The sequence below is a fragment of the Cololabis saira genome, chromosome 9 (assembly GCF_033807715.1).
Source record: "Cololabis saira isolate AMF1-May2022 chromosome 9, fColSai1.1, whole genome shotgun sequence".
Classification (NCBI taxonomy): Eukaryota; Metazoa; Chordata; class Actinopteri; order Beloniformes; family Belonidae; genus Cololabis; species Cololabis saira.
In genome coordinates this window covers 13,750,226-13,769,764 of record NC_084595.1, presented here as the reverse complement: position 1 = coordinate 13,769,764, position 19,539 = coordinate 13,750,226, and the positions used below count along the sequence as shown (strand labels likewise).

The 19,539-nt window shown below is 44.4% G+C and overlaps 1 protein-coding gene across 1 annotated transcript in view; it reads right to left on the bottom strand.

Moving 5' to 3' along the window:
• Positions 1–1,138: 1,138 nt before the first annotated feature.
• The window catches only part of LOC133451464 (neurogenic locus notch homolog protein 1-like), a 54,984-nt gene continuing 36,583 nt past the window's right edge, over positions 1,139–19,539 (bottom strand). Inside the window, exons 21-34 of the mRNA XM_061730519.1 lie at positions 19,290–19,474; positions 17,746–17,878; positions 16,388–16,645; positions 15,520–15,632; positions 14,729–15,261; positions 13,188–13,613; positions 11,042–11,190; positions 8,879–9,092; positions 8,491–8,581; positions 8,116–8,278; positions 5,878–6,176; positions 4,930–5,077; positions 4,728–4,825; positions 1,139–3,888 (exon numbers count right to left, since the gene is read on the bottom strand). Of these exons, the coding sequence (XP_061586503.1) occupies positions 2,536–3,888; positions 4,728–4,825; positions 4,930–5,077; positions 5,878–6,176; positions 8,116–8,278; positions 8,491–8,581; positions 8,879–9,092; positions 11,042–11,190; positions 13,188–13,613; positions 14,729–15,261; positions 15,520–15,632; positions 16,388–16,645; positions 17,746–17,878; positions 19,290–19,474 (4,163 nt within the window). The 3' untranslated portion in view covers positions 1,139–2,535. The remainder of the gene's footprint in view (positions 3,889–4,727; positions 4,826–4,929; positions 5,078–5,877; positions 6,177–8,115; positions 8,279–8,490; positions 8,582–8,878; positions 9,093–11,041; positions 11,191–13,187; positions 13,614–14,728; positions 15,262–15,519; positions 15,633–16,387; positions 16,646–17,745; positions 17,879–19,289; positions 19,475–19,539) is intronic.

The window sequence follows — 19,539 nt, the reverse complement described above, 5'->3', positions numbered from 1 at the left end:
TTGTAAATAATTATCCCGTAACTACTGGCATATTAGACAAGCAGCTCATTAGGAAGATAGTTTGTAGAACTCAGTGGGCTTGAGTGGTAGCGCTGTATGTCATCGGTCTTAATGTAAGCAGGTAGAAAAGAAAGGGTTATGACCCAAAGACGGAACCCTGAGGAACCCCACAATTAAACTGAGTTAAAAAAAATCTTATTTAGAAGAACACAGAAACTATATTTTTGAGTTGATAGAAAGTAGTCCTTGTTTCTTTAGTAAAAAACATAGATTTGTCTTAAAAAATAATGCCGAGGTTGACAACTTTATCTGTGTGTTTTTAGAGATAGCAAAGGCACTAGCTGTAGGCACAAAATTACAGGTGCTTCATCGAAGGTGCTGGTCCTTATATAGATAAAGTGCAGACAAAATAAAAGTAAGGTAAGTAAAATATAAATATGTAAGAAAAATAAATAAATAAATAAAGATGAATGAAACAAAAAGAGATGCTAAAGGAAACAATGCTACACACATTTTCCAATAGTTGTTGCACATGACTCAACATGCTGATGCATGAAGAAGGTGAAGGTTGTAGAGGTTTTTATATGCAGAGTATTTTAATGCACAAAAGATTTCCGTGTGATGGTGGTTCGGTGCGTGTTTAGGCTTCGGGGAAGAAACTGTTTGTTTTAGTTCTGGTGCACCGTCTGCCAGAGGGGAGAAGGTCGAACATGACTGGATGGACAAATATTCAATCTCTAAAAATAACAGTCAACAGAAAATATTTATCTATTTACTTCTTCTACCAATTAATGAGTATCATCGCTGCAGTCTACTATTTTGTGAACAAATGTCCAGACCCAGTGAAGGCAACAGGTTCTCTGGATCTTGTCTTTTTTTATCTAATTTTCATGATACTGATTGCAAGGATTTTCATGCTTTGAATAAACCATGCTTTTGCTCAAATATAGACGTGATAGCCTCCAGCAGATTTGAGATAATGAATTCTGACATGTCTTTACCAGTTTGGACCACTAGATGGAGACACAGACAGAGCGGTGACAGCGATTGGCCCCATCACCAACGTTTATACTGGGTAGTACTTGTACTGGACATGCAGCTTTTAATGGGGTTAAAAAACAGAAAAAGACAAACATCATAAGTTCAAGACACACAAGTGTCCTTTATTGTAGTAAGAAGCCTTTGTACAGAATGAAAATGAAAAAGGGAGACATACATTTAATGCAAAAATGTCACTTTACAGAACAAGGAAACATTGTAGAAATTTTACTTCAATCGTCTTTTCTCTAAATATAAAATTCCAGAACCCAAACCAGAGTGCATCTCACAAAACATCCGTGGACACAACTGAGAACTTTAATTGAACAAAAACATTTCATAACAAACACAAATGTTTGCCTCACTGACTCTTTGAGTAACAGAACAGTAAATAAATATGACTTATAAAACCTCAAAGTCTATGAATTTTTCTTTAATGTGAAAATGTCACCTAACAATATATCGCATCTGTTTGAATATAGCTCAAATTTATTTACGCATAAGGGACAGAAAGAGATACAAAATATATATTCTGCTATGTTTTACACTCTCAAGGCTTGTGACGGGTGCAGGGCCGACCCCGTGCATGCTCAAGACCAAAGATTTCTTAAACAAAATCTCGCCTGCAAAGGAAACACAGAGCATATTTACAAAAGGAGGAACACAGCCATAGGCTCAAACTAATCGGAGGAAGAAGGAAAAAGAATGAGGTTTCCTGCTCCCTCTGGACAAATACGAACACCGTGACCGACTGGCCAGTTTCCACCAGCGCAGGACTCAGAGATACTCCAGCCTGCCTTGACCGCCAATCTCCGAGATGGCCATGGACTGTACAACATCCCACATCCACATCTAGAGGCGCAGCTCAGCGCTGCTCCCACGAAAGACATTTACACACCTCTAGAGAGCGCTACTACGAGTCACTTGATCATCAGAAAGTTAAAAAAAAAAAACAATCTCCTGTGTCATACAGGACCTGTGCACGAGCTCTGTTGACATTCACAGCGTGTTTGTCGCCGAACGATATTTCCCAGCGCTTAAAACAAATCAAAGTAACACTGAAAGTTAAATTGGGCTATGTTTGATCGCAATTTTCATTATAGACAAGATAATACAAAAAATAGACAAAGGAATCATATAAAAAAAAAAGGGCAAAGGTGAAATGTCTTCAAGGAAATAAATACCCAGTGTGTATGCTGCGACTTAATGGCAGAAAAATAAGTACTACAAAATAAAAAGAGAAGAAAGAAGAAGGGTTCTCTAAAGGACCGTCTCTGTCCTGCATCTAAACGTCACCCGGCAGGCAATGTGCATAAATAAGACAATAATAAATAAAAGAAGAATGGATGTTAGTATAAAACCTTATAAAAGTCCTATTAAATCTCCTTTACAGTTTTGCCCTTTTTTTCGTAGTTTTCCCAAAGAGTGCTTTTTCTTGATTTAAAAAATAAAATAAAATACAGTAGCTCATCTGGGTGTAAAGACACAAGCGTTTTCCTACTTAAACTGTTCTGGTATATGTCCGATCTGGGACTGCATGCTGGTGGGCGGGCTGGAGATGCCCTCGGACCAGTCGGACATGTTGGAGTGAGGAGACGAGCTGGACCACTGGTCGGGGGAGCTGGGCGAGGGCGTCAGGAACAGGTTGTCCTGGTGGTTGGGGGTGTTGTCCATGGGGCCCGAGTAGCTGTGCTGCGACGGCGGGGTGAGGAACTGGGAGCTGGACATGGACTGGCTGATGGAGGGCAGGATCTGGGTGTCCTGCGGCAGGATGGTGTGGATGGGCATGCCGGAGCTGGGCGGGCCCTGCTGGAGCTCCGGGGAGCCGAGCTCCCCGCTGATGAAGTTCTGGCTGCTGGTCGGGTTTGAGTTCTGGTGCTGCAGCTGGATGCTCTGCTGCTGCTGCTGCTGCTGCTGCTGCTGCTGCTGCTGGAGCTGCTGCAGGTTCTGCATCTGCTGCATCTGCTGGGCCTGCTGCTGCATCAGTCTGGAGCTCTGGATCCCCTGGTAGCTCATCATCTGGGACAGGCTGGCGTTGGGGTGGCCGTTGTGGAGCGAGCCGGCCATCATGCCGCGCTGCCCGCCCTGGTGCAGCCCCCCCGGGCCGCCGGGAGCCCCTCTCATGGGGTTGAACTGGCCCATGCCGCCGTGCATCCTGGACAGCCAGTCGCACTGGCCGTTGATGGCGCCGGCGCCGCCGGAGCCGGGCACGGGCAGGTGGGTGAGACGCGGCGGCAGCGGGTCGAACTGCATGCGAGCCAGCTCCTGCTTGTTGGGCATCACGATGTGGCCCACGGCCAGGTGCGGGTCGGACAGGCCCTGCAGGTGGTTCAGGGACACGGCCGGAGACTGCTGGAAGGGCGAGGTCATCATAGGCGGCGAGGCCACGTCGGAAACGTAGCCGTGCGGAGACTCCAGCGAGTCCACCGGGGACAGCACGGCCGAGCTGTCCAGGAGGCTCCCGGACTTCCCGTCCTGGGAACTCTTCTTCTTCACCTTCATGTCTTTGCCGTCCTTGCAGCCGATGCCCTTGGCGCTGGCCTTGCGGGCCTTCTTGCCGTGGCCCGGCCCCTGGGGCTGAGGCTGCTTCATGCCGCCCAGGAAGCCGTTGGGCGAGCAGAGGGGGGGTGACAGCGTGGTGCTGAGGGAGCCCCCGTGCATGGGGGGGCTCCGCACCAGGTTGTACTCGTCCATCAGCCGCACGATGTCGTGGTGCATCCGGTCCTGCGCGATGTCCCTGGGCAGCCGGTCCATGTGGTCCGTGATCTCTCTGTTGGCGTAGTGGTCCAGCAGGACCTTGGCCGTCTCGTAGCTGCCTTCCCTCGCCGCCAGGAACAGCGGCGTTTCCTCCTGAGGACGAGGAGATGCACAAATTAGGCCTGTGTTGAAAAAATCGATTTCCCAATTCTAAATCGATTCTCATATTAATTCCTAAAAATCGATTCATATGTCTAAAGATCGATTTTTTTTTAATATATATATTTTTTTTTTTTTCATCATTACAACTTTTGGTTATTTTTCTGTTTATCCCCAAAAAAGGAATGTTTTGTTGGACACGAGAATAACTGGTGCCAAGTTTTTGCCTTTAAATATGTTTAAAGGTATGAAAACATTAAAGTGTTAGGTTATAATTGCATAAATTGTCTATATTTCATTACTTTATAAACTGTCTTGGGGTTACATTTGCAAAAAATGCTAAAAACCAAATGCTCAAAAATTAAAAACCAAAATAGACCGAAAATGGAAAAAATAAAAACGGAATGTGGGAAAAAATAAAACCGATTTCATCCGTCTCTGTTTGCTGCCCTGGATCTGTTTGGTAATTCTGACCCACACGATGTTTCTGAAAGCAGTTCTATCAGCATTCTGGGAGCTGATTGGTCCTTACAACATCATTAGCTGCCAATACTTGCTGTTTAATCTCAATATAATACTAGTAGTAATATTTTGCATAACTACGGTCATATAATTCATGCAACAGCTCAAAAAACAGTTTTAATAACACTAACCCAAATCAATATAGGAATCGGATCGAATCAAATCTTGATAATCGATTCTGAATCTTAAGAATCGGAATCGAATCGATTCTTGACATTTGAATCGATCCCCAGCCCTAGCAGAAATGTCAAACATCGTCATGAAATGTGGTTTTACAAGACACGGAGACGGAGGAGAGGTTCTTCACGGACCTTGTTGTTCTGCATGTCCTTGTTGGCACCGTTCTTGAGCAGCACGATGGTGGCCTCCACGTTGTTCACGGCTGCAGCCCAGTGCAGCGCCGATTTACCTGAGAAGACAAGAGCAGCCTTAATCAAGCTGTAGGACCAGACCGCGGGGAGCCGGACTGGTTCCGGGGCACCTCTGGGGGGAAAAGCACAAACAAGTACTCACCGAAGTCGTCGATGGCGTTGACGTCGGCGTGGCAGTTGATGAGCTCCTCCACCATGCCCTCCACCGCCAGCCTGGCCGCCAGGATCAGGGGCGTGGTGCCGTCGTGCATGCGGGAGTCCAGGTCCGTGGCGCGGTTCCTAATCAGAATCTGGACAGGAACGAGACGGGTTACGCTTCTTTATAGCGACACTGGTTCAAATATCTACTGGCTCTCGTTTGCAAATGTGACGAAATATGAGGAAGAGACGAGCGTCCGAGTGTGGAGATGGCTGGTGATGTCACGCCCGCGCCAATGAGAGTGAGACCAGAGGTGTCAAAAGTTTTTTACTCAAGTAAAAGTATAAAAGTACTGGTTTCAAAACTACTTAAAGTATAAAAGTAAAAGTAATGTAAGGGGGAAAAAAGCCATTAAGGACAAAAGCCATTGAAAATGAATGCATCTTAGTATAATGCAAATATATTAAAGAACCATATATGTGTACTGTTGAGCATTAACATGTGTTTCAGAGAGCAGGAGATATGATGACTAGTTGCCTATAAGTATTGTAATGATGCAAAAAGTCAAACTTCAGAGGCATGTTATCATTTATCCTAACTTTTATTGGAATTTACATCCAAGTTTAGTTGCAGGAATCTGAGGGAACGGATGTAAGAACAAAACTGGACAAGAACATCTGAAACAACCACAACCAAATTCACTCTATCCGGATGGAGCAATTTAACTGGATAGTTTTTATTTAAAGGCCGAAATGAAATAGAGTAACGAGGCTGTTTTTAAAATGTAAGGAGTAAAAAGTACAGATAATTGTGTGAAAATGTAAGGAGTAAAAGTAAAAAGTTGTCTGAAAAATAATTACTCCAGTGAAGTATAGATAACCAAAATTTCTACTTAAGTAAGGTAACAAAGTATTTGTACTTCGTTACTTGACACCTCTGACCGAGACCCACCTGGAACACGCCCTGGGCGTCGGCCGCCACCGCGGCGTGCAGAGGCGTCCTCCCCATGTTGTCCTGGATGTTGGCGTCGGCGCTCGCCTCCAGCAGCCGCTTGGCTGCGTCGGAGCGGGCGTAGCGGGCCGCTAGGTGCAGCGCGGTCTCGCCCGTGCGGTCCGTCTGGTTGTGCAGGTTGGCCCCCTGGTAGATGAAGTCGTTGATGACGTTGGCCGAGGCGTCCTCCTCCTCCTCGCTGTTTCCTGTCTCCAGCCCTCCTCCGCTGCAGGACGCTATCATCAGGGGCGTGAACCCATCTGACGGGGAAACGTGAAAGCGGTCACTTGCATGTACGTGGTCACCACGGCGACGGGGAGCTGCGACTAATGGCGCTTTTTACACTAGGACCTACTCAGCCCGACTGGACTCGCCTCCACTCGGTTTGGTTCTTTTCCACTAGGGGTCTAACGTGCAGAGTAGATACTTTTTCTGTATCTACTCTGCCGAGGTTCTAAGCGGCTGAGTCGGCTGTATCTGACGTCATCACACTACAGGCCACCGATTGGTCGGGGGGTTCGAGTCATACGTCTGAGTCAGGATGTGACATCAGAGAAAGACCCACTCTGACGGCGGATTCTTGTTCATTTTATTCAATCAGCAATGGCAGCGCAAAAGTCTGTTTGGTGGTCCAACTCTGAGGGTCAGATGTTCCTAAACCTGGTGGCTGAGGAGAGAATTAAAAAGGGATCTAGACGGGCGATAAGGAACGACCAGGAGCTCTGTCACTTCATAGCTGATCGCGGCTACCAACGGACTTTTCAGCAGCGCCGAGACAAACACAAAAAAAAAAAACGTTGCCGCTTGAAGTTTCTCTCACTCTCATTTTTTAATTTGATATCAAACACAAGCCACAAACCCAGCAGCACATACATCATCTCCTCCATGTTCTACATCTTTAGTGTTGTTGTCTTCGTTTAGATCACACAATCAAATACATCACAGCAGCTTCGCTCCAACCCTCCTATTTCTGCTCCAGATGCTGCATTGTTATGGGAAAGAAACCAGGCCGAGCTGAGTTGAGTCGAGCCGAGTAGGTGCTAGTGGAAAAGCGCCATAAGACAAGCGTCTGATGGATGAAAACAACAAACTAAAGGAATGTGGATTGGAGTGTTTTGCGCAGGTTGAGTCATCACAGCTCCGACTCTGCATGAGGGATTCTGATCAAGGCCTCGGCGCAGCAGGAGCTTCAGAGGAAAAGCCAAGCTGGGGGGATCACCGAAGCTACAGCGCTGCAAAAATGAAGCATTAATAGCTAACGGTGAGAGGCAGCTCAGCCGTTGACTTGAATAGGTTTTCTCCTCTTCAAAAGGATGCCAAGCCCCAGATCTGCCAGGTTTGGTCGATTCTCCTGCATCGATCCACGACCGTGGAAAGAGAGAAGGAGAAGCATACTCTCAAGTTTCTAAATCCGTTACTTTGATTTTTCATAGCTGTTCTTCTTCTATTCTTTTTGCATTTGATGTCCTTGTGGTTTATTGTAATTTAGAAAGAGGAGGAAAACACAACGGAGGCCCATTACTGGTCAAATGATTAATCTGATCTGGAATCAGTGTTTCCCCCGAGGCGCTTCGCTTTCAGCGCGCTGCTTTGAAGAAGATCCTTTACCCCGAGGACACGGGGGCTTTAGAAACTCCTACATGCACAAATACACGCCCTGGAAATGAGACGTTCACTCAGAAATGTTCAACCGAACACATGAATTTATCGGTAGCGACCAATTAAAATAAATCACTGCTCATTACAACTCGTTTAACAGGTTAGGATGTAGATTTTATACCCGTTCTCTTCCCGCATTCAGCCTCTCTTTCTCTCTCTCCATATATGTATATATATATATATATATATATATATATATATATATATATATATATATATATATATATATATATATATATATATATATATATATATATATATACATATACATATATACATATATATATATATATATATATATATATATGTACACACACACACATATACACATATATAGATACATATTCATATTTTATGTTGTGCCTTGAATTGTTTTGATCAAGTCCTTTTTTTATAAAAAATATTTCCATATTTTATATATTTTCCTATTTCCCATTATTGCAGTTTATCTTAAAGTCTTGGGTCTGTTCAGGATCATGTAGAATAAATATGAGCAGTTCTCAGGTCCATAAAGGGAGCAGTTCTCGTGAGGTCACCCACCTGGGCCGCGCACGTTGACGTCCATGCAGTCGTTCTCGATCTCGCCCTGGGGCGGCGTGGGAGCGCTGGACGGCACGCGCAGGTCGGCGGCGTCCAGGTGCTGCTGCGTCCACTGCCGGTGGTCCTTCTGGTCGTCCACCACCAGCACGGGCTGCTCGTCGAACTGAAGGGTTAGGGGGAGAACGGAGACCAACTTCAAGTCAGATTACTAAATATAAGACACTTGAGTCATTTAAAAATATATACTGGCTGTTTGAAAATTCCTGAATAACACTTCGTCTTTTTATGAAAATTTACACAAAATGTGAATTAAACCCAACAAACAAAAATCCGGAATCAAAATAAATAAAAAGCCGCATTCTTGCGCCTCCTCACCCTGAAGCGCTTGGCGTCCGCGGGGTCGTCCTCCCCCCACTCCGTCGGGGCGTCGTCCATCAGTGAAATGTCCGAGGTGTTCTTCAGCGGCCTGTGGCGGAGCAGAAAACTCAGTCAAATCCTTCCACCCGTGCGCTCCTCTCTCATCCAAACCGCTCACTACCAACGCTGCAGTGATGCCGGAAAACAAAACCATTGATTTCACCCCCCCCCGCCCCACCCCTCCTCTCCATCAGGTCAAATTAAAACACACCTAAACCTGTGATATCATCACCAGTAATGATCCAGCCGAACCCGTCTTCCCTGCATCCGGAGCGGCCCCTTCGCCCCGACCCCGCACAGAACCACCTCCCCACTAACGGCAGGCGCCGCTGACCAACTAACTTACTTTAATCCCACCGAATCCTCTCCGACGGGCTCGCGTCTCTTCTTTTTGCTGGTCTCCGTGGTCTTGAAGCCCTCAGGAAGCCAGAGGCGGCCGTGCTCGTGGCGACGCTTTCGGGCAGCCACCATGCCCACTCCCAGGAAGGCCAGTATCCCTACGCCGCCCAGCACCAGGTAGATGGGGTACAGTCCCTCAGGAGCCGGAGGTTCCACGCCGCCTGGTAAAAACAGGGAGGACATGCTCACGCCGGGGCTCGCTGGGACACGGATATGGGACGCCCAGGATCCGCCTGAGCGTCTGAGTCCGGTTCCCCGCTCCGAAAACCCACCCCGCAGGCGGCAGCCAGTGGCAGGAACCCAGCGAGGATGCTCACCGGCTGCAGGGCTAGCTCCCACTATCTACTCAGGAATAATCACAATTGCTAACCACTTTCCATCAAAAAAAAAGAAAAAAAAAGGGGATGGGGCGTGATAGAAAGAAAAAAAAAAAACGAGCATCAGCACCTCCTCTCTCCCTTTTCAACTCAGGGTACCAAGAGACAACTTTACCATTTCTTCTTTAAGAGAAAAAAAAGGGGGGATTAATGAACTTCAAATTACTGCACGCGCTTTAAGCTGTAAAGACGAAGGATTTATCAGGATTTTCGAGATAACAAAGACTCCCAACTTCTAGCACACTCCCGATCAATTTTTCCCCTTCTCTTTTTTTCCACTAACGATTCTGAAATGATAAACTCCCCCAACCTAAACCCTCAGAGATACATTAAGTCCTGGTATTACATCCAGCGAGGTGAAGGTTGCAGCAGCCCCTCACTGCGGGATGAGACGTGCGCGCCGGTGTGTTATCGGAGGACGTAAAGGTGTGCACGTCTGGAGAAAGACGTGCACACCTCGCGTTTTGGACGAGTTGATTTGCGGCAATTAAGCATTTTGGAGCCCGAAGCCGTGGGATTTGCACCCAGAGGGGGGGATTGATTGTTTAGGCCACGAGACTCACGCTTGCATTTGTTCACGGCTGCATAACAAATTCACAATCAAAGAGTTCTGGGGAGGGGGGGGGTGGGTCCGACCGGAGGCCGCGGCATCTGCTTTCAGTCTAAGCGTGAACGCGCTCGTGTCCCACGTGTCTGGGCAGATTAAATCACATCACAACTAACCGACGTGATGATGTGAGAATTGAAATCCAGGAACTTGAACGTGAAAGTGGATTTCTAGACTCCTGAAACCTGTGCGAGCGTCGCAGGGAGGATTTCATGTAAATAACTCTTATAATACTGCAGTTTAAGAGACGACTCTGCAAACCAGTTCATTCTGCCTGCAGACGTACATCAACACGACACTTGCAAGCCCCTCCCCCTCCCTCTCTGCTGTGCTTGAGCTCTGATCTCCTGCAGACTCAGCATCAACCCCACTGGTAATTGTGGGGTCTAATGGCACTTTTCCACTAGTAACTACTCGGCCCGGCTCGCCTGCACTCGGTTTGGTTCTTTCCCACTAGGGGTCTAACGTGCCGAGTAGATATTTTTCTTTAACTACTCTGTTGAGGTTCTAAGACTGAGTCACCTGCATCTGACGTCATCACACTCCAGGCCACCGATTGGTCGGGGGGTTGGAGTCAGACGTCTGAGTCAGGATGTGACATCAGCGAAAGAGCAATTCTGACGGCGGATTCTTGTTCATTATATTCGACCAACAATGGCAGCAAGAGTCTGCTCCGTGGTTCAACTCTGAGGTGCAGATGTTCATAAACCTGGTGGCTGAGGAGAGAATTAAAAAGGGATCTAGATGGGTGATAAGGAACAACCAGATCTACCAGGAGTTCTGTCACTTCATAGCTGCTCAGCTACCAGCTGACTTTTCAGCAGCGCCGAGACGAACTAAAAAAGAGTGAGAGAAGCTTCAAGCTTCATTTTTTTTACTTGATATCAAACACAAGCCACAGACCCAGCAGCACATACATTTATCATCTCCTCCAGGTTCTCCATCTTTAGTGTTGTTGTCTTTTTCATTTAGATCAAACAATCAAATACAGCACAGCAGCTTTGCTCCAACGCTCCAGGATCTGAATTGTTATGGACAAGAAACTTGGCCGAGTTGAGATGAGTAGAGCCGAGTAGGTACTAGTGGAAAAGTGGTGACTCGGATGACTCTCTCCACACAGACTTACTGTAGACGGCTTCGATGGTGAACGGGACGTCCAGCTTGCCGCTGGACTCCAAGGCCCCGAGGAAAGCTGCTGCGCTGGTGGTGCTCTGGAAACACTCGCTGGACTGCTGGAAGCACTGGCGGTTGTCCACCTCCAGGTAGACGATGGACCTGTGCAGAGAGGGGTGGGTTAGTTTAGTTTAGTTTAGTTTGCACATAAAACATAACAGTAAAAAACAAAGGTCAAATGAAGCATTGTGCAGGAGAGGTGGAAGCCAAAAAGGCTTATGAAAATGCCTCCCCTTTATAAAACAAACATTAACAACAATAACAACAGCAAAAGCAAAAACACAATATAGAAATAGATAATATAAGACAGAAAAAGACAATTTAACATGAAAAAGAAAAACACTACTGAATTATTGAAAGATGGAAAAAAAATGAAGAAAATGTAGGATAATTGCATGAAAAAAAGTACAATTTAACAAATCCAGATGTGTTTCTGATCTTAACTAAAAAATGATTTTTTCAAGTGTTTTTTGAACAAAGCCAGTGAAGATATTGATTTTATTGATGTAGTAGGAATGGGCAATATTTTACCGTTCACGATATACCGTCAAAAAAATTCCACACGGTAAGAATTTGTCATCTTGCGGTAAAAATGATAAATTCCCATTGATGAAGTTTTTGTGTAAAGCTGATTTATGGTTCTGCGTTAAATCCATGCAGAAGGATGGAAGGAAATGAGCCAGAAAGAAAGAAAGAAAGAAAGGAAGAAAGAAAGAAAGAAAGAAAGAAAGAAAGAAAGAAAGAAAGAAAGAAATGAACCTGAAAGAAAGAAAGAAAGAAATGAACCTGAAAGAAAGAAAGAAAGAAATGAACCTGAAAGAAAGAAAGAAAGAAAGTAAGAAAGAAAGAAAGAAAGAAATGAGCCTGAAAGAAAGAAAGAAAGAAAGAAAGAAAGAAAGAAAGAAATGAACCTGAAAGAAAGAAAGAAAGAAAGAAAGAAAGAAAGAAAGAAATGAACCTGAAACAAAGAAAGAAAGAAAGAAAGAAAGAAAGAAAGAAAGAAAGAAAGAAATTAACCTGAAAGAAAGAAAGAAAGTAAGAAAGAAAGAAAGAAAGAAAGAAAGAAAGAAAGAAAGAAAGAAATGAGCCTGAAAGAAAGAAAGAAAGAAAGAAATGAACCTGAAAGAAAGAAAGAAAGAAAGAAAGAAAGAAAGAAAGAAAGAAAGAAAGAAAGAAAGAAAGAAAGAAAGAAGGAGCCTGAAAGAAAGAAAGAAAGAAAGAAAGAAAGAAAGAAAGAAAGAAAGAAAGAAATGAGCCTAAAAGAAAGAAAGAAAGAAAGAAAGAAAGAAAGAAAGAAAGAAAGAAAGAAAGAAAGAAATGAACCTGAAACAAAGAAAGGAAGAAAGAAAGAAAGAAAGAAAGAAAGAAAGAAAGAAAGAAATTAACCTGAAAGAAAGAAAGAAAGTAAGAAAGAAAGAAAGAAAGAAAGAAAGAAAGAAAGAAATGAGCCTGAAAGAAAGAAAGAAAGAAAGAAATGAACCTGAAAGAAAGAAAGAAAGAAAGAAAGAAAGAAAGAAAGAAAGAAAGAAAGAAAGAAAGAAAGAAAGAAAGAAAGAAAGAAAGAAAGAAAGAAAGAAAGAAAGAAAGAAAGGAGCCTGAAAGAAAGAAAGAAAGAAAGAAAGAAAGACAGAAAGAAAGAAATGAGCCTAAAAGAAAGAAAGAAAGAAAGAAAGAAAGAAAGAAAGAAAGACAGAAAGAAAGAAATGAGCCTAAAAGAAAGAAAGAAAGAAAGAAAGAAAGAAAGAAAGAAAGAAAGAAAGAAAGAAAGAAAGAAAGAAAGAAAGAAAGAAAGAAAGAAAGAAAGAAAGAAAGAAAGAAAGAAAACAGGATAAATTCCCGTTGATGACGTTTTTGTGTAACAAACATGGCAGATCTGAGAGCGAGATAGATTTATAGTTAAAAAGGTGGAGTTGAATTGGTATTTTTTTTTTATCGTCATTTTTATCGTTATCGGGATAAATGCCAGAAATTATCGTGATACATTTTTTAGTCCATACCGCCCATCCCTATGATGTAGGTAAATAAAGGTTCAGGTCATCTAGTCATGACAGGAAGAGAGACGCAGGATGGTCGGAGTCTGAGGAGGTCGGCCGGCTCACCCTTTGACCTGCAGGTGGTCCAGCTCCCTCTTGGCCCGGCTGGCGGGCGCCGCGCCCTCCAGGCTCCTCTTCACCACGTCCATCACCCTGCCGGGGGTCCAGGACTCCACCGAGCGCTTCACGTTGTACTTCTTCAGCTCCTGCTCGCTGCCGTAGTACGGGTAGACCATGGTGGCCCCCTTGGCGTCCTTGCTGAAGACCACGTTGGTGCGCAGGACGCGGCTCAGCTCGCGCAGGAAGCTGGAGGCGTTGTTGAGGAGCTGCTCGGGGACGATGTGCACCACCAGCACCAGCTGGCCCGCCGCCAGCTTCTCCGGCATGTTGTCGGCGCAGTCCAGGCCGTCCCACTCGCACTCGGCGTTGTTGCAGCCCTGGTCGCAGTGGCCGTCGGCGTAGTGGTCCTTGCAGTACTGGTCGTACAGCGGGCTGGAGAGGAAAACAACGCAATCGTATTAACACACCAGGGACTTGAGCAAATGCTTCGTGGAGACGGAGAGAGGCTCACTCGTAGGGTTGCCACCTTTCAGAAATAGAAATAAGGGACGCCCGATTTCAGCAGCGCAGGCGCCAAAAAAAAGGGACATCCCCAAAACTTCTAAACTGCATAGAAATGTATTTATTTTATATGAAAAAACTAAATGCTTTGATTTCAAGTTTAAAGTGCTTTAATAGCATTGAACTTGCATGACTGTACAGACAGCCAACCATACTAGCAACTGAAATAGCCTCCTATGCTACGTATGTCCACATCAGCCCAGATGTAGAATATAGTATAGCTACAGGTGAAGGTCAGAAAATTAGAATATGGTGTAAAAGTTAATTTATTTCAATAATTCAACCTAAAAGGTGAAAATAATATATTACATAGTCTCATTACATGCAAAGCAAGATATGTTAAACATTTGTTATAATTTTGATGATTGAATTGTTTATTGATTTCATAAAATATTCTTTTAGAAAATTTTTTTTTTTTAGATTTTTTATTTGGGGTTTTCATAAACTGTGAGCCATAATCACCAAAATTATAACAAATAAAGGCTTGAAATACCTCACTTTGAATGTAGTGGGAAATAATATATTTGTTTCATCTTTAGTTGAATTTACTACGAATGAAGTTTTGAAATATATTCAAATTTTCCGACCTTCACCTGTATATTATACAGTATTGTGACATTGATAAATAAGAGCATAATATATGTCCTTATTGGTTCAATACGGAACACAACTTTTAATCATTTGATCATAGGTCTACAGTAATTTTTTATTTTCATTCATGTTCTGCATGCAATTTTTATGATGTATTATTTATTTTTATTTTATGATTTTGTATCCTCATATCTATATTTTTAAATGTTATTAGGTGGGGGCTCCTCATAAGCCTACTGGCTTGCTCGCTCCTCCCTGCACAGTTTCTTTTAACTGCACTTATTTGTGTGATGTTATTTTTTATTGTATGTGCTAAATAAACTAAAAAACTAAAAACTAATTCCCAATGACGTAACAGTTCCGTATTTCCAGGGCCGGGTGTTGAGCCTACTCACTTGCACTGTCCCTCCAGGCTCTGGCAGTCGAAGCCGTCGTAGAGACACTCGGCGCTGTCGCACTGCGGGTCGCACTTCCCGTCGTTGAAGTAGCGCCAGCACTCCAGCGCGGCCGAGCAGTTCTCCCACGGGGCGTCGAAGTTGAGCGAGCAGTCGCCGCCGTCCCAGCCGCAGGCGTGGTTGTTGCAGAGCATGTTGCAGTGCTGGTTGTGCCGCAGCTCCTCGCACTGCGGCAGCTCGCAGGCCACCTTCTCCTCGGGCTGCGCCAGCACGTGGCAGCGGAGGCCCGAGAACTTGGCGGGGCAGGCGCAGCGGTAGAAGGGCGCCTCCGTGACGTACTCGCACGTGCCGCCGTTGTAGCAGGGGCCCGAGCTGCAGGGGCTGTCGGCGGGGAGCCGGCACTCCGGCCCCGTGAACGCCGGCGGGCACAGACACTTGGGGCCCTTGTGTCCGGAGATGCAGGTGCCGCCGTTGCGACAGTGGAGGCTGCCGCAGGTGTGGGCGTCGTACTCGCAGGAGGAGCCGCTGAAACCCTGACAGGGGACACATGTCACGTCAGACATCCGTTAGAAAGACATTTATGTTGTTTCAAAGGAGATTCATGTAGTTTCTTTGTTCTGTGGGTTCAAACTACGCTCTGAATATTGCTTTCCCGGTTCTGGCTCTTATTCAGACTTTCGACTTCGATATCTCTGCTCTGCTGGACGTGAACACCACCAGAACCGTAAAGTAAAACAAGCAGCAGCGACTGAACTCTGAACCTCGCAGGGATTTGGGGGGTTTGTACTCACGGGAGGACATTTGCAGATGAAGCCGTGTGGCGTGTTGCTGGCGACGGCACAAGTCCCGCCGTTACGGCACGGTTTGCTCTTGCAGCCGTCGAACACCGTGTCACAGTGCTGCCCTGCAGGGGGATCACATGCACACGCACACACAGACACACACACACATACACAAAGTTTTATATTAGTTCAGAGCAGAAAAAATATATTCTTTTCAAGTTTGGTGTTTCGTATTTTAAAAAACAGCACCAACAAACTTTTTCTTGCAGGATTATCAGTCAAATCTGCCAGAATTAACATTAACGAGTCTAAATAGGTTTTCAGGACTACTTTTTCCCAATTTTCCGTTAGGTTCAGAGGTTCCTCTTTATTGGAACACCTTACCACTCAATATTAGAGAATGCTCGAGCACAAATAATTTCAAAAAACAAATCACAACTTTTTTGCTAACCCAGCTTAGCAAAACATAACAACTCATTTCCAGAACTTCTCTGTACATCCTCATCAGATTCCTGTTTTTCTAGTAATTTAGCTTATTCTCCTTAGTTGTCCTATGTTTTACATATCTCTGTAGATATTGTTCGTTTCATTATAGGAGGACCACTGGACAAGCCCTTATGGGTTTTTTTTGGTTCCTCCTGCACATTTTTTTCTGTTACATTGTATTTCTTTTTTTTTCTTGTTTTCTTTTTTTTTTACATACTGTTTGTCTGAATTTTTGGCGGTTGTATACTTTTTATGTGCAAATAAACTAAAGTAAAACTAAACTAAAAACTAAACTAAATATCAGTTCAAATCTAACACACACGTCAGAAAGATTAATTAAAATGTTTCCCAGAGAAAAAGGAGAGAAGGGAGGGAGGACAGAAGGCTGTACCGGTGTATCCGGTGCGGCACTCGCAGCGGTAGTTGTTGGTGAGCTGGCTGCAGCTCTCCGTGCCCTGCGGGTCGCAGGGGTTGGACAGGCACTCGTTGATGTCGCCCTCGCAGCGCTCGCCCACGTAGCCCGCCGGGCACACGCAGTGGTAGCCCCCCACCCTGTCCACACACCGGCCTCTGTTGAAGCACTTGGGCTCGTTGGTGACCGGGTCGGTGGACGGGTTGCAGTCGTCCACGTTGATCTGGCAGTGGACGCCTGGAGGACGGAGATGAGGGGGACAGTGTGTTAGTTCCAGCGTAGCAGGAAGGGAAGCTGATCATCAGGTTTAATTTCCTCCTGCTTCGTTTAGATTACATTAGATCTTTATCGTTTTATATAACAACAAAATTAAAAGTGCTGAAAAGTAAATACATGAATACTATAGTATATAGCATCCACTAGTGGTGACTGTCTCATCCCACAATGCAACACTTCTTTCTGCCAGTCTGCTCTCTCTGTAAAGGGGGCAAAACTTTGGAACTCTCTACCCACTGAGTTAAAATTAAAGACCAATACAAAAGCTTTTAACAAAGGACTCAAACAGTGGTTAAAATATAATCAGCAGTGTACACATGCATAGTTCTTAACTTGTTGACTGCTTGCTTTGTTGTCTTTTTATGTTTCTAATTGAAAATTGTTTGTATTTCTTTGATTTCCTTTCCAATTGTTTTGTTGTTTTTTTTTTTTTCATTTTTTATTTATTTATTTTATATTTTTCTTTATTTTCTTTTTTTTCCCCATTCTTGTTATCTTAATATTTTATTGCTCTCTATTCTTTTCAAAAGCTGCAAAGTGTTGCGAATTAGCACTTGTGCTAAAACACTTAAACAATGCATCTGGTTTGTCCAATGTAATTGCTATGTCCATATCAAATAAACATAAATATATATATATATAAAACAGGGATTCATCTGCTTTCACTCCAGCAATCGTCCAGTTATTGCCCCGTAAAACATCAGCCCAGGAAAACATCCTGCTCCTGTGATCCAGCTGACTTCAGGCCACAACAGAGGTTTCACAGCAAACGTATTTCTGCTGATTCATGAACTAGATTTTCTTTTAGTTTCTTGAACTTCAAGCGCCTGTTGGCTTGGCGGGGATACTCCAAACCCAGCTGACCTACAACAGACAGCCTCCTTCATGTCTGAGGGAGAAATCGATGGCGTATCTGACAAGTGGAGGAAGAGTTGGGATCAAACCGGGAGGCGTTTTATGCCCCGGGTGCTTTTAAGCCCTAATTAATGAAGCGTGGAGGAGAGGAGGAGAGGACGGAGAGGCGGAGGAGTGTGGGAGGAGTGTGCGTGGGGTCCGCTGACCTTGCGTCCCCCGGGGACAGGAGCATTTGTAGGTATTGATCAGGTCAATGCAGGTGCCCCCGTTCAGACACGGCTGGGAGAGACATTCATTGATCTGCACGGAGCAGTTGGTCCCCAGGAAGCCCGGCTGGCACTGCGGAGGAGGAGGAGAGAGGAAGAGGAAGAAAGAGGAAGAGAGGCAGGAGAGAGGAAAGTTTGATCAATGTCTGACATGAAAGAAAGATGCTTTTAGTTTACCTGCCGGTATCCCGGCTCGGTTCTGCCAAGGCCAGGAGATCCTTCACTGGAAAGGAGATTAGCACCACCAGGCTGGTTTCTATTTATAAACGGACCCCTAGAGGAGGTTGAGGGTTGTCTGTTAAGATGCTCGCTACCTGAGCCGTTACAAACACCCACAGATCTGTGGTTTAATTCATTGCTATGATAAGATAAGATAGGATAAGATAAGATAAGATAAGATAAGATAAGATAAGATAAGATAAGATAGTCCTTTATTGATCCCCAGAGGGGAAATTTGGGTGCCACAGCAGCTCAAAGTCGGACAACATGAACTCAGACTAAATAAACGATAAAGATAAATTATAAGTATGAAAAATAAAAGAATAAAAAAATACAGTAAAAAAGAAACTGAAACTGAAAAGTGTACTGTAAACTGAATAAATGTACTATATACATAGTAAGTACAGTATAATAAATAGTGTTTTACTATATATAGTATATATATATAGTATATATATAGTATGAAGGAATTAGGGCTGTTCGATTTTGCCCAAAAATAAAATCTCGATTTTTTTCTCTCAAAATCCGATTTTCGATTACGATTATTTTGTGAATTGACAAAAGGCAAAAAAATGATTTCAAATATGCTGTTTTTTTATTGAACATTTGCCCCATTGGGCTTTAAGTGCAAACTTTGCTCTTATTAAACCAAAAATGAATGAATAAAGTGCAAAACGTGGGTCTTTGCATGCTAAATAATAATGCAACCCATGAAGGAGGTAGAGGTGTGTAATGTCAGTCATTACATTTGCTATTCACATTTGCAAGTTTTTTGCAAGGAACACGAGCCGGTCTACGGCATCTGGCTTGAGGGATGCCCGGCCGGTGGCATGTTACAACGCCCCCTCCTACACTAAAGAGCCTCTCCGATGGGGCACTTGTCGCAGGTATTGAGAGGTATTTCCATCAATCATTAATATGGTATCAATCATTAATATGTGTGCAGACAAGGTAAAAAAAAAAAAAAAAAAAAAAAAAAGTGAAAAATCGATTTTACGATTTTCACGTTTTAACATCGTTCTAATTACATAATCGCGATTACGATTTAAAATCGATTAATCGAACAGCCCTAGAAGGAATAGTGTGCAGTCTTATCTTATCTTATGTTAAAGCTCAAAACGGCTTAGCTCCGCGATATTTGCCAGACCTGATAGTGCCTTATGGTCCTAACAGAGTTCTCCATTCTCAGAGTGCAGGTTTACTCGTAGTTCCTAGAGTATCCAAATGTAGATGTGGAGGGTGGCGTTCTGCTATCATGTGACTACCTTGCAGCTGTATCCCCCCAGGGAGTCTGTGCAGGCAGCGCCGTTCTGGCAGGGGTTGGGCGTGCATTCGTCCACCTGCTCCTCGCAGTAGCTGCCCGTGTAGCCGGCCTGGCAGTGGCAGTAGTGCACGTTTCCCGCATCCAGGCACTGGCCCGAGTTCTGACACAGCTGGGACACGTCCACTCCTGAGGACCAAAGAGGGGGGTGTTAACTAAATATGACACTACCCCAGTGGTTCTCAAATGGGGGT